The sequence below is a fragment of the Jatropha curcas genome, chromosome 6 (assembly GCF_041381405.1).
Source record: "Jatropha curcas cultivar XTBG-Jc1 chromosome 6, XTBG_Jcur_1.0, whole genome shotgun sequence".
NCBI classification, from domain to species: domain Eukaryota; kingdom Viridiplantae; phylum Streptophyta; class Magnoliopsida; order Malpighiales; family Euphorbiaceae; genus Jatropha; species Jatropha curcas.
The window spans coordinates 6,801,949-6,819,861 of record NC_143156.1 but is presented as its reverse complement, the minus strand read 5'-3'; the positions used below and the strand labels follow the sequence as shown (position 1 = coordinate 6,819,861).

General features: G+C 30.4%; 2 protein-coding genes and 1 pseudogene across 3 annotated transcripts; all 3 read left to right on the top strand.

Moving 5' to 3' along the window:
* The first annotated feature begins 673 nt into the window (after positions 1-673).
* LOC105650785 (endo-1,4-beta-xylanase 5-like) lies at positions 674-3,933 on the top strand. 2 transcript variants are annotated; one of them, XM_012237739.4, is made up of 7 exons: positions 674-908; positions 996-1,042; positions 1,169-1,391; positions 1,510-1,679; positions 1,773-1,871; positions 2,043-2,834; positions 3,324-3,933. In XM_012237739.4, exons 1-7 carry the CDS (start codon positions 830-832, stop codon positions 3,672-3,674), a joined length of 1,761 nt encoding a protein of 586 aa, XP_012093129.1. In that variant the 5' UTR covers positions 674-829; the 3' UTR covers positions 3,675-3,933. The 2 variants fall into 2 exon arrangements, with proteins under 2 accessions (XP_012093129.1, XP_020532391.1); XM_020676732.3 differs by lacking the exon at positions 996-1,042.
* Positions 3,934-8,054: 4,121 nt separating this feature from the next.
* On the top strand, positions 8,055-11,438 carry LOC105650784 (endo-1,4-beta-xylanase 5-like). Its single transcript, XM_089723124.1, has 7 exons — positions 8,055-8,145; positions 8,459-8,566; positions 8,711-8,933; positions 9,079-9,248; positions 9,376-9,474; positions 9,832-10,620; positions 10,948-11,438. The coding sequence occupies exons 2-7, from the start codon at positions 8,462-8,464 to the stop codon at positions 11,296-11,298; spliced, it is 1,737 nt and encodes a 578-aa protein (XP_089579250.1). The 5' UTR covers positions 8,055-8,145; positions 8,459-8,461; the 3' UTR covers positions 11,299-11,438.
* A 2,499-nt stretch (positions 11,439-13,937) lies between these two features.
* LOC119370301 (endo-1,4-beta-xylanase 5-like pseudogene) lies at positions 13,938-16,425 on the top strand (annotated as a pseudogene).
* Positions 16,426-17,913: the final 1,488 nt, after the last annotated feature.

The following is a 17,913-nucleotide window of genomic DNA, read 5'->3' as shown; positions in this document are numbered from 1 at the left end:
AACTTTCACGGGACTACAAAGGAAGACTTGTAAGTTTCAGTGATTAAACAAACAGTGTCTAAGTTTGGCATTTCTTTTCTATTATTACTTTGTTTATTGTGTTTTTTTATGTTCATTCATTGTATTGTTAGGTTTCTTTTTCTCAATATATACCTTCATGTGTTACATTGAAAGGAAAATAACAAAAATTGTATCATTTGGACTTATACTTTCCCTTCAATCCACTCCAAAGCCCTAAAAATGATATATATTCCACGTTTCAATTCCAAAATGACTATTTTTTTTTAATTCATTAGAGGCTTCATAAGTCGAAATAACACTGCGGCTACATAACAGGGGTAACCCTCTCATTGATTTACTAGATTGGTGAATACAAGAGTGATTGAGAGAACTCGAACTCGCAACATTTGTCTTCTTATTTAACCAGATCACCACCTGATTGGCAATGATTATTTTTTTTAAAAATTTTTTGATAAACAAATATTTAAATAAGCATATAGTTTTTAGTTTTAGTTTAATTTTAGTCATAGTTTTTAAATTTCATAATGTGATTGAAATTATAAATGTGCACTAATTTATATATGAGATAAATATTTTCAGAATATATAAAACAAATTTTATTTAAAGCAAACTATTCTATTTTATGGAATCAAAATTTCAATATTCCTAATTTCATCATTCACCCACCAAAGAAGACCTTAAATTAACATTTTTTATGAAGATTTCATGTTTGTAATGTTAGGCAATCTCTACTTATTTCAGGACAAACCCAAACAACATATTATATATACTCTTTCAGATTATTATTTGTTTCAGGAAATTCTCGTATATGCTAGTGTTTTGCGAAGATATGAGAACGTCACTAGAAGCTTATGTGTTGGTGCTCTTATGCCTTTTTCTCTCTTCAGGTTCCCTTCTATCTCTGTCCCTCTTCTGAATATGAACAAGCAATTAGAAGCTTTTTTTGTATCTATATTATACTTTAACTATTGCAGGGCATAGAATTCAAGCTTTCTCTTATGACTATTCTGCAACAACTGAGGCAAGAAAATAATTAGTTTCATATTATTTTTACAGACAAAATGTTCTTACAATTACTAACTTATGGATTTACCATTTTGGTTATTATTATGTTCATATTATTGAAATATTTTTTCTATTTGAACAGTGCTTGAAAGAGCCAAAAAGAGCTCAATATGGAGGAGGAATAATAGCAAATCCAGAATTTACTGATGGAATAGATAGTTGGAGTGTGTTTGGTAGAGGAGCCATTAAAGAAGGAATTTCTGAGAATAGGAACAAATATATTATTGCACATAGCAGAACAAATTCACTAGACAGTTTCTCACAGAAGGTTCATTTTGAGGAAGGAAAGCTCTACAGTTTCTCTGGTGAGTCCCTATTCAATATTTTATTAAATCAAACCTTAAAAACAATCATTTTTCTCTATCTTTTTTTTTTTTTTTTTGAAAAAAAGGTTTAAGCGAATCTTGATTAATGAACATTCAGCTTGGGTTCAAGTCAAGAATGAAAGTGAGAATGTAGCTGTTGTTTTTAGAACAGCTAGTGGGGAGCTAATATATGGTGGTAGAGTTATAGCAATGGATGGTTGCTGGTCTTTGCTTAAAGGTGGTACAATTGCAAATTTTTCATCAGGTCCTGTTGATATTCTATTTGAGGTAATTTCTAAAACCTCCCTGAGGTTTTCTTTATTTATTTGTTTTTAATCAACTGTTTTATATTTGATAATTTGTTTTTCCTTATTATTGAAGAGCAATAATACAGCAGTTGAAATCTGGGTTGACAATGTCTCTTTACAACCTTTTACAATGGAGCAATGGAGATCCCACCAAGATCAAAGCATTCACAAGGTAGTTATTTTTAATATTACAACCAAATCATAGAAAATGCGTTATTTGAATAATAATGTTTCAATGAAAATATTTTCAAAAGTTGACTTACTTTCCAAAAAAAAAGAAACAGAACTGTGAAATCCACTTTGAGAAAGTCAATTCAATTGAATCATGAATTCAAATGCGCAGGAAAGAAAGAGCAAGTTAAGATTCCAAATAACAAACTCCAACAAGACTACAATGGAAGGTGCAATAGTATCAATAAAACAAAGCAAGTCAAGCTTCCCATTTGGATGTGGCATGAATCATTTCATCATTGAAAATAAAGATTATCAGAAATGGTTTGCTTCAAGATTCAAGTACACAACATTCACTAACGAAATGAAATGGTACAGCACAGAAAAAATGCGAGGTTATGAAAATTATACTGTTGCAGATGCAATGGTAAGATTCGCAGAAGAAAATGATATTCGTATTCGCGGCCATAACATTTTCTGGGATGATCCTAAATACCAACCCGAGTGGGTAAAAAATATTTCTTCTGACGAATTAAGAGAATCTGCAGCCAAAAGAATAAATTCTGTGGTTCCAAGATATAAAGGGAAATTAATTGCTTGGGATGTAATGAATGAGAACTTACACTTCAGCTTTTTTGAGGATAAGCTTGGCAAAGATGCTTCTTCTGTGTACTTTGCTTTAGCTCATCAGCTTGATCCTGGAACAATGTTGTTTATGAATGAATATAATACTATTGAAAATTGTGGAGATGAGGCTGCAAATCCTGTAAATTATATTAGAAAATTTCAGGAAATCTTGTCTTATCCTGGAAATGAAAAGATTTTAGCAGGAATTGGTGTGCAAGGGCATTTTGGTTCTGACCAACCAAATCTTGCTTACATGAGAGCTTCTTTGGATATTTTAGCTTCCTCAGGACTGCCTATATGGCTCACAGAAGTAGATGTTCGCAGAGGCCCAAATCAGGTATACATCTTTCAAGTTTTTCAAAACAAATTATTAGAAATAGTCTAAAAGGAAGTGTAATAGTAACATTATAAGCTCTAGAAATATTACCATTGTCATTTAAAATCAAATATTTATAACAATCTGTCATAGGGTATTAATTTTCTCTCAGGATTTTGAACTCTGGAATCCCTAATCTCTCTTTCACTAAAAAGAAATACTCTCTCCGTTCCACTTTTATAGCAGCAAATGAGCACTTTACGTTCCACGCTTATATAGGACTTTGAGAGTATATTAATTATTGTTTTTTCAATTTTATCCATATTTATTAGGTGTTTTGTAGCAAAATTAATAGAAAGTTTTTAATTTTAAGAAAGATAATTTAGACATTCTTTTTGAAAAATCTATGTGTTCCAATTATTTTCTTAATTCTTATGAAAAGATTAAATGTTGCTGTTAAATTGAAATGAGGGAGTACATACTAATACTCTTTTTTCCTTGTGGATGCAGGCAGAGTATATGGAGCAAGTTCTAAGGGAAGGGTACTCTCACCCTGGTGTGGAAGGGATTATCATGTTTGTAGGACCAGCAATAGCAGGTTTTAATGTTACTACCTTAGCAGACAAAGACTTCAAGAACACTCCATCAGGAGATGTTGTGGATAAGTTGATTGATGAGTGGAAATTTAAAACTACAGAAATTAAACCAGACAGTGAAGGATCCTTTGAAGTTTCACTTTTTCATGGAGATTATGACATAACTATTAAAGACCCATTCAACAATACCTTGACTAATTTGAATTATAAACTTACAGAACATGACACCAGAGACACTGTTCAGATTCATATCAATGCATTCTGACACCATCTTCTAAGCCCTTTCCCTTCTAAAGATAGATATGAGACTTGAATCTATGAATTTGCCATACCAAATTCCGTCAGTTGAATCATTTTTCAAGAAATCCAAAATGTTTCGGTATATGTTTCTATGTATTATCTAGATATACCAATGTACGATTTACTACGAAATATTTACTCATGATGTATTAATGTATTTAAACTAATATAGTTGCTTAGTAAATTTGGGAATGAAGGCCAATTTGAATAATGTTTATATTTTATTTTACTGAGTCGTATTATACAACTTTCAATGGCTAATACTTAAGAATATTTTTATAATATCTTTGTAGATCAAGTAAATAGAACATATTTAAACTAAGGGTAATAGTGTAATTTATTATATTTTTTTAAAACTTTCTTATAGTTTAAATAAAAACAATAATCTTAATTTCCTGACAAATTTTTATGGTGACCCAAATAAGATAATTCAACTTTCCTGTACTTACTTTCCTGAAAATCTACTTTCTCGAGAAAATATTTTTCCATAGAAATGTTGAATTTCAGGAATCAAATGCCTCCTAAAAGGGGAAAAAATAGTTACAATGTTGGATAAATCATTAAATGTCTACTTATTCAAAATTAATCCATAAAAATTTAATTTGTAAGAATGAGAATGTTTGGACCAAACTCTTAATTAATAGTGTTGGTGCTATTTTTTAAAATTGCAATAGGAAAAAAAAAAAAAAAAGAGTAAAAAGTCAAAGTTTATGAATGGGTTATTACTTATAATAGAGAGACTGAGAGAGCATGAAGATATAAAATTTTGTACCTTGTGAGCAGTAACAAAATCGAAAGCCGGAATTCCATCAAATAATAAAATTTTCAATATAATTCCTACATAAAGTATGAATATAACCAAAAAGAAAGCAAACAAACTTGCTTTAAGATAATCAAAAACGAAACGAAAAAGGAGATTGAATAATTGAAATTAATTAATGAACAATAATATTTTATATTTGTGTATCAATTAATCTTCATAATGTACAAAATAAAAATGCCTAGGCCAACAAAATTGTTCCTTCATGCAAAATATAAAATTTAACATGTAGATTTAACTAATTGAAATGAATAATCATATTAATTTAAAATTTTAGATAATCTATATTAATTAAATTAATTAAGAATTAATTAAAATAGCTAATATTTTAATTTAATTTTTTAGATAAACGAAATTTTAAATATTATAATTAATCAAAATAATATGACTATCTATTTTAATTAATATGATACATTTAAACAATTAATAACTATAACTAATAAAATAATAAATATCTTAGAGATATTTAAAAATTACTACTAATATATTAGAAATAAATCTAATTATATATACATCCATATACTTATGATTGCGCGTGCGTATATATATTATCTTAAAAATTAATACTAATATTAAATATTTTAATATTAATTAATAGTTAAAAAGTAAACCTAATAATATATATTTGTATATCTATAAATTGAATTTAAAAGTTGTATTGATATTATAATTTTATCTAAAAAACTTTATTGACTTTTATATGATATAATATTTTGAATATGATTATTACTTAGTTATTATATTCATGTTAGTATAAAAAAAATGAAATATTGTTTTAATATAATAAAATGTAGATAGTATAAAAGGAAAATATTTTCAAAAAAAAAAAAAGTTATAGTTTGGAAAAAAATGAAGTCTCAATTTTGCTATCGATTTGTACTTCGTGAGAGGAAGAGTGTCGGCATTTGATGGATACTTTGCTATATATAGACATAACAAGCTATTTATGGTAAATTTGAGACAATTATTATTATATGGTTGATTCTTTCATTCAAAGTTATCAAGTACATGTTGATTTTTCTATATTTAATTTCATCGTTTATTTATTATTTTTGTAAGAAATTTAATATTGTTCCATCATCACTTGAATTTTCTATATTTGATTGCAACACTTATCTATTATGTTTATCTATTATTTTTTATTTATTTTAAAATTAATATAAAAATAACCATTCATATTATTAAAATTCATGAATTAAAAATTTTATTCATATCATTAAAATTAACCAACATTATAATTAATCAGTTATATTTAACACACTTTAATTCAATAAATAAAAAATCATAAATTTAATTTATTTTTAAATAATTTATTTTGAAATTAGTAGAAAAATAACTACTCTTATCAATAAGACCCATGAAGTAAGTAATTTATTCATATTACTAAAACCTACATAAATTATCACTTAACACGTCAATATCTGGTATTACGAAAGGCTCTATGGGCTGCAATGCTTGTTGAATTCGAAATACTGATTATGGTACTAGAAATTGTTATTTAGCAACTTTAGTTCTTTTCTTTGTCTTCATGCTTATAGAAAGAAAAACCAAGTTGCTCATGAGCTTGCCAAGTTTTCTTTTTCTGTTTTGGAGGAAACAATTTGGATTGAAGAATTTTCTCATCCCATTGTTCCTTTTATTCTTTTTATTCTAAAAAAAAATTATGTAAATAAAATTAAATTGTAAAATCAAAGAAAAAATTTGAATTTTTAAGCAAAAAGTAACAGCATTATATATATATTTATATTCATGTTCTGTGTGCAAGTGAAATCGCACGACAGATTGAGCATCCAATAAGATAGCTAAGTTATATTACCAACATATTAATTATTTTGCTTAATATTATATTGAAAACGAAAATCTTATAATATCAATATAGTAATATTAATATGTTATTATATATAACGTATATTTGTGTAATATTTGTACACATTAATTAATATGATGCTAATTGACTTATATATATATTTATTAGTCTTTTTTTTAACTTGCATGTACTCATTGTATAAAAGTCGCTGGTGATCGATAGTGGTGAACGATGAACGGTGGTAGTGGCGAGCAGTGAGTGATGGTAATGACTACCAATGATTAGTAAATTAAAAAAAATATAGATTTATAAAATTATAATAAATTTGTTAAAGTCCGAAAAATATTTTATGCTCTTGAGAACGAGAAGTCATTTTCCTTAAAAATGACTTGATTTTTCTTTGACTAGAAAAATATTTTTCGTTGATTTATTTTCCTATTTTCCTGCAAACAACGGAAAATTATGAAAAATATTTTTCTGCAAATTATTTTACGAAAACAAACGGAACTTAAGATTGCAAAAGATGCCACTACTAATTTGTGGATTGATAAAAATATCATTAAAGATTCTTTTGATTTTTTGAAAAAATAAAAATAATTTAATTTTAATTGATGATATTAATTTTCTATTTAAATCTAAATTTTATTGAATAAATTAATAACTTATATTGTATATTTTATAATATATATTATATATGTTAAATTGGACTCCTATATTTTGTGGCACTGCCCCGCTTGAGGAGCTAGTAGGGTTACTTGGTTCCATGGTCGTTAAAAGACGAACGGATTTCCTAATTACTGATACTCATTTTCTCATAACTCATATATATACTCACACACATATTCATTTGTAAATCTGTGTTAAAAATATTAATTGTGATTATATTATCTCATAGATTACGATATGAATGATCAAATATTTTTTAAACATTTTGGATGTCAATAATGGCATTTAAGTGCCTACATTATGAAAAATAAATGAAAATTTTTTTTTTAGGAAAAATAATTTCATTTATCGTTTTGAGTGGGCTATTATTGAAAGTAATACATTACTTAAAAATCATGAATTACTAAATAAAAAATTAGACTTTTATCTAAACATAATAGCTAACATTATTAAAAGAGGAAAAACACACTAAGTTTGAAGGGAAAAAAAATCTTTAGTTGAAATTAATTATTCTCTTCCAATATTCATAATTAATATAAGAATCCCAACACTTAAATAAATTCATTTTAAAAATTAGAAGCACTACAAAATCTTCGAAGATCCAAAAATTAAAAAATCATGCAGTGCATTTAAAAAAAATTGAAAACAACAACTAAATAAATAAATGTCAATACAGAGACACACACACAATATATATATATATATATATATATATATATATATATAACTTCCATTTTTCAAATTTCCTCGAGGAATAAAATGAAAGGAGAGAAATCTTATGGAATGTATTTCTTTCTTTCTTTTTTTGGTTTAGCATGTAATAAAGAACAAAATACTAGTAAAGAAAGTTTAGAAATATCAATAACATAAATATAGTTATTTCCAAATATTGATAAAGTTTATATTAGAAAATTAACGAATCAAATAAATTTTAATTCAATTTTGGAATTTGAGTTCCGAAGACTCCTATATATAACTCCAAGTAAATTTCATGTTTGGAGAATGCATAGATAAGAAGAGATAGGACACACTATCTATCTATTTCGTACATCCATTTTGCTTCGTTTTGATATTAATTTGATCAGAGCGGATATTAGAAACAAAAGAATTCATACAATCCATCCGAACTAATTTGGGACTAAGGTTTGCCTTTTTTATGTTCGTTCATTGTATTCTTTGTTTTGGTTTTGTGAAAACCTTCATGTGTTCCGCTGGAAGAAAAATAACAAATTTGTATGAATTGAAATTATATTTTATCCTCAAATCCACTCCAAAAGCCTATGTATATGATTTGGAGTTATATTTCATTTCTTCTGTATGATTCGGAACCGAAAGAAGGCCTTAAATATTTCATTCCTTCTCCTCAGGACAAACTCAAGCATCATATTAATTGCTTATCTATATATTTTACTCTTGTTTAATGAATATAATCTTTTTAACTGTAACGTTATTTCAGGAAATGGGGACATCACCAGAAGCTTATGTATTAGTCCTCTTATGCCTTTTTCTATCTTCAGGGCATGGGATTCAAGCTTTATCTTATGACTATTATGCAACAACTGAGGCAAGAAAATATTTTCTTTCGTTTTCTTTTTTTTTTTTGGTAATATCAGAAATATCTGTCTCACTAGACAGACAAAAGATTTACCACTTTTGCTTATTTTTACGGCAATTTAATTAAGGAAATGAAATATTTTTATTTGAGCAGTGCCTGAAAGAGCCACAAAGAGCTCAATACGGAGGAGGGATAATAGCAAATCCAGAATTTACTAATGGCATAGAGGGTTGGAGTGTGTTTGGTAAAGGAGCAATTAAAGGAGGAGTTTCTGAGGATGGAAACAGATACATTATTGCACATACCAGAACACATTCACTAGACAGTTTCTCACAGAAAGTTCAATTTGAGGAAGGAAAAATCTACAGTTTCTCTGGTAAGTTCCTATTCAGTATTAATTAAATCAAGCCTTAACAATCATTTTCCTCTTCTGTAAAAAATATTGCTGGCTAATTTTTTCTGATTGAATAATAGTTTTATATGGAAAGGTTTAAGTAAATCTTGATTGATGTGATACTCAGCTTGGGTTCAAGTCAAGAATGGAAGTGAGAATGTAGTTGTTGTTTTTAGAAGAGCTAGTGGGGAGCTAATTCCTGGTGGTAGAGTTACAGCAATGGATGGATGCTGGTCTTTTCTTAAAGGTGGTATAGTTGCAAACTTTTCATCAGGTCCTGCTGATATTCTGTTTAAGGTAATTAACAAGGACCATAATATAATGGATAAATTACTAAAACCTCCCTGATTTTTTGCTTTATTTATTTTTTAATTTTTGATCAACTGTTTTATATTTGATAATTTTGGTTTCCTTCTTATTGCAGAGCAACAATACAGATTTGGAAATTTGGGTTGACAGTGTCTCATTACAACCTTTTACAATGGAGCAATGGAGATCCCACCAAGATCAAAGCATTCACAAGGTAATCAAAAATGATATACTTATCAATTACTAAAAAGGAAAAATAATTCATTCTCAATAAAAAAAGGGAAAATAATTTATTATTTTTATGTATTTTTTTATATTTAACTGTTAATTTTTGAAATATGAATTTTTATAATTTTAATCATTTAGTTTTACAAATTAAAAATTTTAATACTCTTTTAATTAATTTTCAATATTGCAGCCAAATAACAGAAATTTATTTTATTTGAAAAACAAAAAAAAATACACTTTCATCACTCAAGCTAAGTTATTTTCTGGAGATAAATGCATTTTTAGTAGTGAAATTCTCTTTAAGAAAATTCAACAATATCTAATTCTGAATTCAAATGTGCAGGAAAGAAAAAGAAAAGTAAAGTTCCAATTATCACACCCCAACAAAACCATGGAAGGTGCAATAGTATCAATAAAACAAACCAGGCCAAGCTTCCCATTTGGATGTGCCATGAACAATGTCATCATTAACAACAAAAATTATCAAAATTGGTTTGCTTCAAGATTCAAGTATACAACATTCGTCAACGAAATGAAGTGGTACAGTACAGAAAATGTACAAGGTCGTGAAAATTATGCAGATGCAGATGCAATGCTAAAATTTGCAGAAGCAAATGGTATTCATGTTCGTGGCCATAACATTTTTTGGGATGATCCCAAATACCAAATGGATTGGGTAAAAAATCTTTCTCCTGACCAATTACGAGTAGCTGCAGCGAAAAGAATAAGATCTGTAGTTTCAAGATATAAAGGGAAATTAATTGCTTGGGATGTAATGAATGAGAACTTACACTTCAGCTTTTTTGAGGATAAGCTTGGCAAAGATGCTTCTGCTGTGTACTTTGCTTTAGCTCGTCAGCTTGATCCTGGAACAACGTTGTTTATGAATGAGTACAACACTATTGAAGAAAGTGGAGATGGAACGGCAAATCCTGCAAATTATATAAGGAAATTTAAGGAAATCTTGTCTTATCGGGGAAATGATGGGGTTTCAGCAGCAATTGGTCTGGAAGGGCATTTTGGTCCTAATCAACCAAATCTTGCTTACATGAGAGCTTCTTTGGATACTTTAGCTTCCACAGGATGGCCTATATGGCTTACAGAAGTAGATGTCAAAGGAAGCCCAAATCAGGTATTCTACCAAGTTTTTCAATTAATTATTAGAGATAGTCCAAATATATATATATATATATATATATATATATATATATATAAACGTTAGTTACCAGGATTGGAATGAGTGGTTAGACACTCTCTCATTAATGAAGCGAATACTTAGTACTTTACTGGCATTAGGCCATACGTGTTCGACAACATGTTTACCGACTGTGTTCGACCACATGTTACGGGTTGTGTTCGACAATTTTTGACAGCATGTTTTTAAGTAGCTTTTAGGGGGTTGAGATAGGATTTTGTAAAAAGTTAACAATCTTAAATCTTATTTTTCCTTTGGGTGCAGGCATGGCATTTGGAGCAAGTTCTAAGGGAAGGGCACTCTCATCCTGGTGTGAAAGGGATTATCATGTGGGCACTACCAGCAGCAGCAGGTCCTGCTGATACAACATTGGCAGACATAAATTTCAAGAACACACCATCAGGAGATGTTGTGGATAAGTTGCTTAATGAGTGGAAATTTAAGACTACAGAAATTAAAGCAGATAGTGAAGGATCCTTTGAAGTTTCACTTTTTCATGGAGATTACGACATAACTATTAAAGATCAATTCACCAATTCCTCCACTTATTTGAATTATAAACTTACAGAACATGACATCAGAGACACTCTTCAGGTTCATGTCAATGCTTTCTGACGCCATCTTTGAATTACTCGTTAAAAAATAAACTTTGGCTTGTATAGTTGCTTGGAAAGCAACCTTTGATATAAATCAATAAATTGATTTTCTTTTTTCCGAAACATTCACCTTTCGTTTTCAATTCCGGTGTTTATTTTTCTTCTTTTCCGAAAGGCAAGGCTAAGATGATCCAAACCAAAGGAATATAATTTTTTTACCATAATTGATGGGAAAATTGATTGAAACAACGATATAGTATTTCATTAATTATTTAGTCTCTGAAATTTCATTGAAATTACTACCACATCCCTATATTGGTTTCAAAACCACAGTAAGGTCTTTAAATTTCCTTTTTTGCAATTAAGCGAGGGACTAAATAGTTAATTGTCATAATTATTTAGTATTTACGGATAAAATTAAAAAGGGTTCAAATTGTTCCATTTAATTATACTCTAACTTTAATATTGAAAGAGTTTTTTTTTTTGAGTTATATGAAACACTATTTCATTTAATTGAAGAATAAATTAAGGTTAATTTTAATATCAAAAGTAGATCTTCCTATGATTTTAACAGTTTTTGCTTTGCCACCCTTAGATTATATATTTTAATTTATAAACTCCAGATATAATTATATTTAAAATATTTGTAAATACCTTTCAAAAAAATATTTGTAAATAAGTTTTATATTTTTAATTAATTTTTTTTCAAAGTGAAGAGTAAACTTGGTAAATTAATTATATTTGAAACGCTCACCTAACTTAATTTTTTTTTAAATGCAAAGGAGGGAATAAGACCCAGAAGAACTTAATTAAATTTATATTGACATTATCAGATCATGAAAATGTGAAATTTAAAATGAATCCCAAAAGCATTTCAATTCCTACTGGATTGAATATAATTGAACTAAATAAATAAATATGATTTGAATCAAATCGAATTCGATTTTAAGATAAATAAATCCAATGCAACTAAAATAGTTGATATTACAATTTTTACCTTTTTAAAGGAATTAAACCAAATTGACGGAAATAACATCAATTCAATTTGATTTTTTAATTCAAACTAAAAATTTAAACCGATCAAATGATACTTTTTTTTTATATATATGGAAAGTCCAATAGGCTGAAATAACATTGTAGGCTATACAGTAGGTGTAAGGGCCAACCCTCCCTTTTGAATAATATTCACCAAATCGGTGATAACTTTTGTGATGGAGAGGACTCGAAATCGAGACCTCCCACTTTCTACGTCTTCTACGAGAGATAGGAAGATCAATCAGATCACAATTGATTGGCTATACTTTATTTATTTCAACCTATTCAGTTTTCTGATGAAAAAGGTCAAACTAAGACCAAAAATAGAAATTCATATTTTCAGGTACACTGAACCAATCCGATTTGCAAGTAAGGAGAGATAAAAATAGGAAAGGAAAATATGTAAAATAAATGCAATATTTTCTACAATAATGTGAGATTTGAGCAATACCATATTAAGGACATGATCTTACAATCCATACTATAATAGTGTGGCATTTGGTGAATATCATATCAAGAGTATAATCTTGTAATTTTCTAATTATTGACCCTAATATCATTCTAATAAGATCTCTTACTATTGGATATAAATCTTTGCAACTCTATCTTCTCTCAATAACATCGTAGGATTTATTTCCGGAAATGCTTGTATGCTACTGCTAGTGTTTTGCAAAGATGAGGACATCATTGGAAGCTTATGTATGGGTGCTCTTATGCCTTTTTCTATTTTCAGGTTCTCTTCTCTTTCTCTGTCTCTTCTCTGGATGTCATCAAGCAATTGGAAGCTTGTTTATATATTCCTGCTTTAATGGTTGGAGGGCATTGGATTAAAGCTTTGTCCTACGACTATTCTGCAACAACTGACGCAAGAAAATATTTTGTTTCTTATTTTTTATAGATAGTTCTAACATTTTTGCTTTTTTTTTTTTTTTTTTAAATTTCTGGTGTATCTAAAATATCTTATTGGAAGAGACAGGCACTTGACCAGGGAATTATGAGCCCAAATACATACCATTTTTTGCTTATTATATTTTTCATGGCAGATCCACAATAATCAAATAACTGATCATTAATTCAATTCAACTAAAAATAAATATCACTATGAAATAAATGGATACAGAATTTTATACGTAAGTTCCAAACTCCGAGAATAAAACATATTTATAAAATGTTGCTAGTTCCCTAGAGTAATCTCCACTTAATATCTGACCATATTTGTATAGAATGGAGATTTATTATCACTTATCTAGAATTCTAGTGTAAAATGTATAACCAAGAATAAAATCCAGTGATTGTAGCTTTTCATAGCAGCTAATAACGGTTGCTGACAGGTGATGGGTTGGTAGAGGAAAGAGGTTAGCTCATAAAATATTGACCTTTAGTAAAATTTCCATGGTGATTATTAAGAGTATAACTGTTTTATATATTATAATTTATAATTCATACTTTTTTAAAAGAATTTAAGGTAAATATATTATTTTTTATTTTAATGTATTATATAAGAGTATACTGTTTTATTATATTTTTATTTTAATATATAAATATATTATTTAAAAAATTGAAATATTTTTATTAGGGCAGTGCCTGAAAGAGCCACATAGAACTCAATATGGAGGAGGAATAATGGCAAATCCAGAATTTACTAATGGCGTAGAGAGTGGGACTGTATTTGGTAAAGGATCAATTAAAGGAGTTTCTGAGGATCATGGAAACAGATATATTATTGCACATAGCAGAAAACATTCACTAGGCAGTTTCTCACAGAAGGTTCAGCTTGAGGAAGGAAAACTCTACAGTTTCTCTGGTAAGTTCCTATTCAGTATTAATTCCTGAAAAAAACCCCAGTTAAACCCCATTTATTGTCACCTATATATTGCTGGCAAATTTTTTCTGAGTGAATAACAGTTTTATAAGAAAAGGTTTGATGTAACATTCAGCTGGGTTCAAGTCAAGAATGGAAGTGAGGATGTAGCTGTTGTGTTTAGAAGAGCTAATGGTGAGCTCATTCATGGTGGTAGAGTTACATCAATGGATGGATGCTGGTCTTTTCTTAAACGTGGTATACTTACAAACTTTGCATCAGGTCCCGCTGATATTCTTTTTGAGGTAATTAATAAAGACCATTATATAATGTGTAAATTACTAAAACTTCCTTATTTTAATCAAATGTTTTATATTTTGATAATTTTGGTTTTCCTTATTTTTCAAGAGCAAGGATACAGCTATGGGAATTTGGGTTGACAGTGTCTCTTTACAACCTTTTACAATGGAGGAATGGACATCCCACCAAGACCAAAGCATTCAGAAGATGATAAAAAATGACATATTTATCAAATACTAAAATGCAACAATATGTTAATTGGAGTGGTAAGTGACCTTATCGTACTTTATTGATAGCCTGAGGGCGATTTCACCTATTGGTTTTAGTATTTTAACTACATTACAAAAATTGAGTTATATAGAAAATGTTTTAAAAAAGTTTTTTTTTTTCAAAAGTAACAAAACAAATTATTATTGGTGAAATTTTCCTTGAGACAATAGAAAATGCAATATAATTCATTTCTGAATTCAAATATGCAGGAAAGAAAGAGAAATGTACGCTTCCGAATATCACACCCCAACAAAACCATGGAGGGTGCAATAGTATAAATTAAAAAAACCAGGTCATGCTTCCCATTTGGATGTGCCGTGAACAATGTCATCATCAACAACAGAAATTATCAAAATTGGTTTGCTTCAAGATTCAAGTATACAACATTCACAAATGAAATGAAATGGTACAGCACAGAAAGTGTACAAGGTCGAGAAAATTATGCAGTTGCGGATGCAATGGTGAAATTCGCACAAGCACATGGTATTCGTATTCGAGGCCATAACATATTTTGGGATGATCCAAGCCACCAACCATCATGGGTTAAAAATCTTTCTCCTAACCAATTACGAGTATCTGCACAGAAAAGAATAAACTCCGTAGTTTCAAGGTATAAAGGGAAATTAATTGCTTGGGTATAATGAATCAGAATTTACACTTCAGGTTTTGTGAGGACAAGCTTGGCAAAGATACCTCTGCTATGTATTTTTCGGTGGCTCATCAGCTTGATCCTGGAACAAGGTTGTTTATGAATGAGTATAATACTATTGAAGAAAGCGGAGACAGAGTTGCAAATCCTGCAAATTATATTAGGAAATTAAAGGAAATTTTGTCTTATTGCGGAAATAGAGGGATTTTAGCTGGTTGGTGTGGAAGCACATTGCGGTTCTTATCAACCAAATCTTGCTTACCTTAGAGCTTCTTGGATACTTTAGCTTCTTTAGGACTACCTATATGGCTCACAGAAGTAGATGTTGCCAGCAGCCCAAATCAGGTACGTATTGTTCCAAGTTTTTTTTAATAAATTAATAGAAATCGTCACTCTTATCGGTTCTGAATTATTGGATTGGATGCAGGCGAAGTATCTGGCTTCTGGAGCAAGTACTAAGGGAAAGCCATTCTCATCCTGCTGTGAAAGGGATTATCATTTGGGCAGGACCAGAAGTGGTAGGTTTTAGGAAAATGACATTGGCAGACATAAATTTCAGCAATATTCCATCAGGATATGTTGTGGATAAGTTGATCAATGAGTGGAAATTTCAGACGACAGAAATTAAAGCAGACAGTGAAGGATCCTTTGAAGTTTCGCTTTTTTAGGGAGATTACGACATAACTGTTAAAGACCCACTCACCAATTTCTCCACTTTTTTGAATTATAAACTTACAGAACATGACATCAGAGACACTGTCCACATTCATTTCAATGCATAATGATCTCCATCTCCCATTACTCATTGTAAAAGATAAAATTGGCTTGTGCAGTTGCTTTTAAAGCAGCCTTGAAATAAATCATGTTGTGGGTCCCTCCGACATGTGGGACCTACACGCTTTGAATGAAAGAAAAAAAAGCGAAGAATGGAAAACGTGATAGGACCCACACGTAGTTGAAAAAGGAAAGAAGGAAATGAGAGATTTCTTTGGTAGGTTACCTGTATTTCGGTGGACGTGTAATTAACGCGTCCACCATCTCCTATAAATAGGAGATGGCTCAGCCATCTCAATACACACACCGAACGAAGAGAGAAAATGTAGCGAGAGAGTGTTACCGTTTTAGGATGGGTTCCTAAAACGAAGGAGAGAAAAATAGTGAAGATTATTAGGGTGTTTTTGGGAAACACTTTGAGTGCCACTATTTTGTATTACTCTCTTTGTAAGCCTACTATTTTTAATAGTGGAAGAATTATTCGATTTTTGTCCCGTGGACGTAGCCTAACAGTTAAAGGGTGAACCACATAAATCTGTGTGTCATATTTCTATTTTCCGCTGTGTTATTATTCTCGTAATTTTATTGTCGGGCCCTAACAAGTGGTATCAGAGCTGATGCCCAAACACTAGTACCAGAGCTTGGTTCCTAACAAGTGGTATCAGAGCCTGGTTTACCGGATCCGTGGATATATTTTGAAAATAAATATACCACGACGATGAGAAAATTACGCCGAGTCCATTGGTGCAGTCCGTTCGGAAAGACATTACAGAATCGACTTAGTGATGAATAGTAAAATAGTAACTCGCGGTTGATGGTGAATAGTTACTATTGGCGTTACTGTTGTTGAGCCCGTCACTGTTAAGCCCAGCACTATTACGTATAGTACTATTCACGAATACAGGTACTATTCACATATAGTACTATTTTCGTGTACTGTTACTGTTCATATATACAGTCACTATTCGAGTATACTATTACTATTCACAGTCACTATTCACGTATACTACTGTTCACGTATACGGTTTATGTTGATGATGATATCCTGCACAAGTCAAAATGGACAAGCAAAATGATCAGTCTAAATGGCGGGAATTATCATATATGGAGAAATGAGATATTTCTTTATGGTAATCAGTATGCATTTGCCCGTGTTTAGTTGAACTAAACCGGAAGACAAGACTGATGAGGAATGGGCTTTTAAGCATGCGTCCAAATCTCAGTTGGTAGATTTGATGATGAAGGTTTCTGTAGCACCTTCAGAAATGGTCAGTGGAAGCTCACAAAAGGTTCATTTGTGGTAGCTAAAGACCGGAAAAAGATCTGCAGGTGGTGCCTTGTGTCGAAAGTCTTCCCGACAAGAGGAGGTCGGGCGGCGTGTCCCGCAAAGTTATAGCGGCGGTACAAGATGGTGGGCAGATCTAATAGATTATAGCTGCCGGGATGATGATGGCTAACGTCCCCACTTGAGTGTGCAGGGGGAGATTTGTCGTAGCAGTCAAGATTACAGAAGTGTGTTGCTCTGTCAACAACTTAGGCAGAAGGAGAAGTTCGAGCTGTGTGTCAAAGCAGCAGGAATGAAGAGTCCCACCGTGTTGTCGGGAGGGGGAGAATTGTTGTGGGTCCCTCCGACATGTGGGACCTACACGCTTTGAATGAAAGAAAAAAAAAGCGAAGAATGGAAAACGTGATAGGACCCACACGTAGTTGAAAAAGGAAAGAAGGAAATGAGAGATTTCTTTGGTAGGTTACCTGTATTTCGGTGGACGCGTAATTAACGCGTCCACCCTCTCCTATAAATAGGA

Excerpts from the sequence above, each read along its gene's own strand:
- LOC105650785 (XM_012237739.4), top strand. The coding sequence starts at position 830 with ATGCTAGTGTTTTGCGAAGATATGAGAACGTCACTAGAAGCTTATGTG. Across the intron at positions 909-995 it reads ATGCCTTTTTCTCTCTTCAG|GGCATAGAATTCAAGCTTTC; the intron begins GTTCCCTTCTAT and ends TAACTATTGCAG. Across the intron at positions 1,392-1,509 it reads AAAGCTCTACAGTTTCTCTG|CTTGGGTTCAAGTCAAGAAT; the intron begins GTGAGTCCCTAT and ends ATGAACATTCAG.
- LOC105650784 (XM_089723124.1), top strand. The coding sequence starts at position 8,462 with ATGGGGACATCACCAGAAGCTTATGTATTAGTCCTCTTATGCCTTTTT. Across the intron at positions 8,934-9,078 it reads AAAAATCTACAGTTTCTCTG|CTTGGGTTCAAGTCAAGAAT; the intron begins GTAAGTTCCTAT and ends TGTGATACTCAG. Across the intron at positions 9,475-9,831 it reads AAGATCAAAGCATTCACAAG|GAAAGAAAAAGAAAAGTAAA; the intron begins GTAATCAAAAAT and ends TCAAATGTGCAG.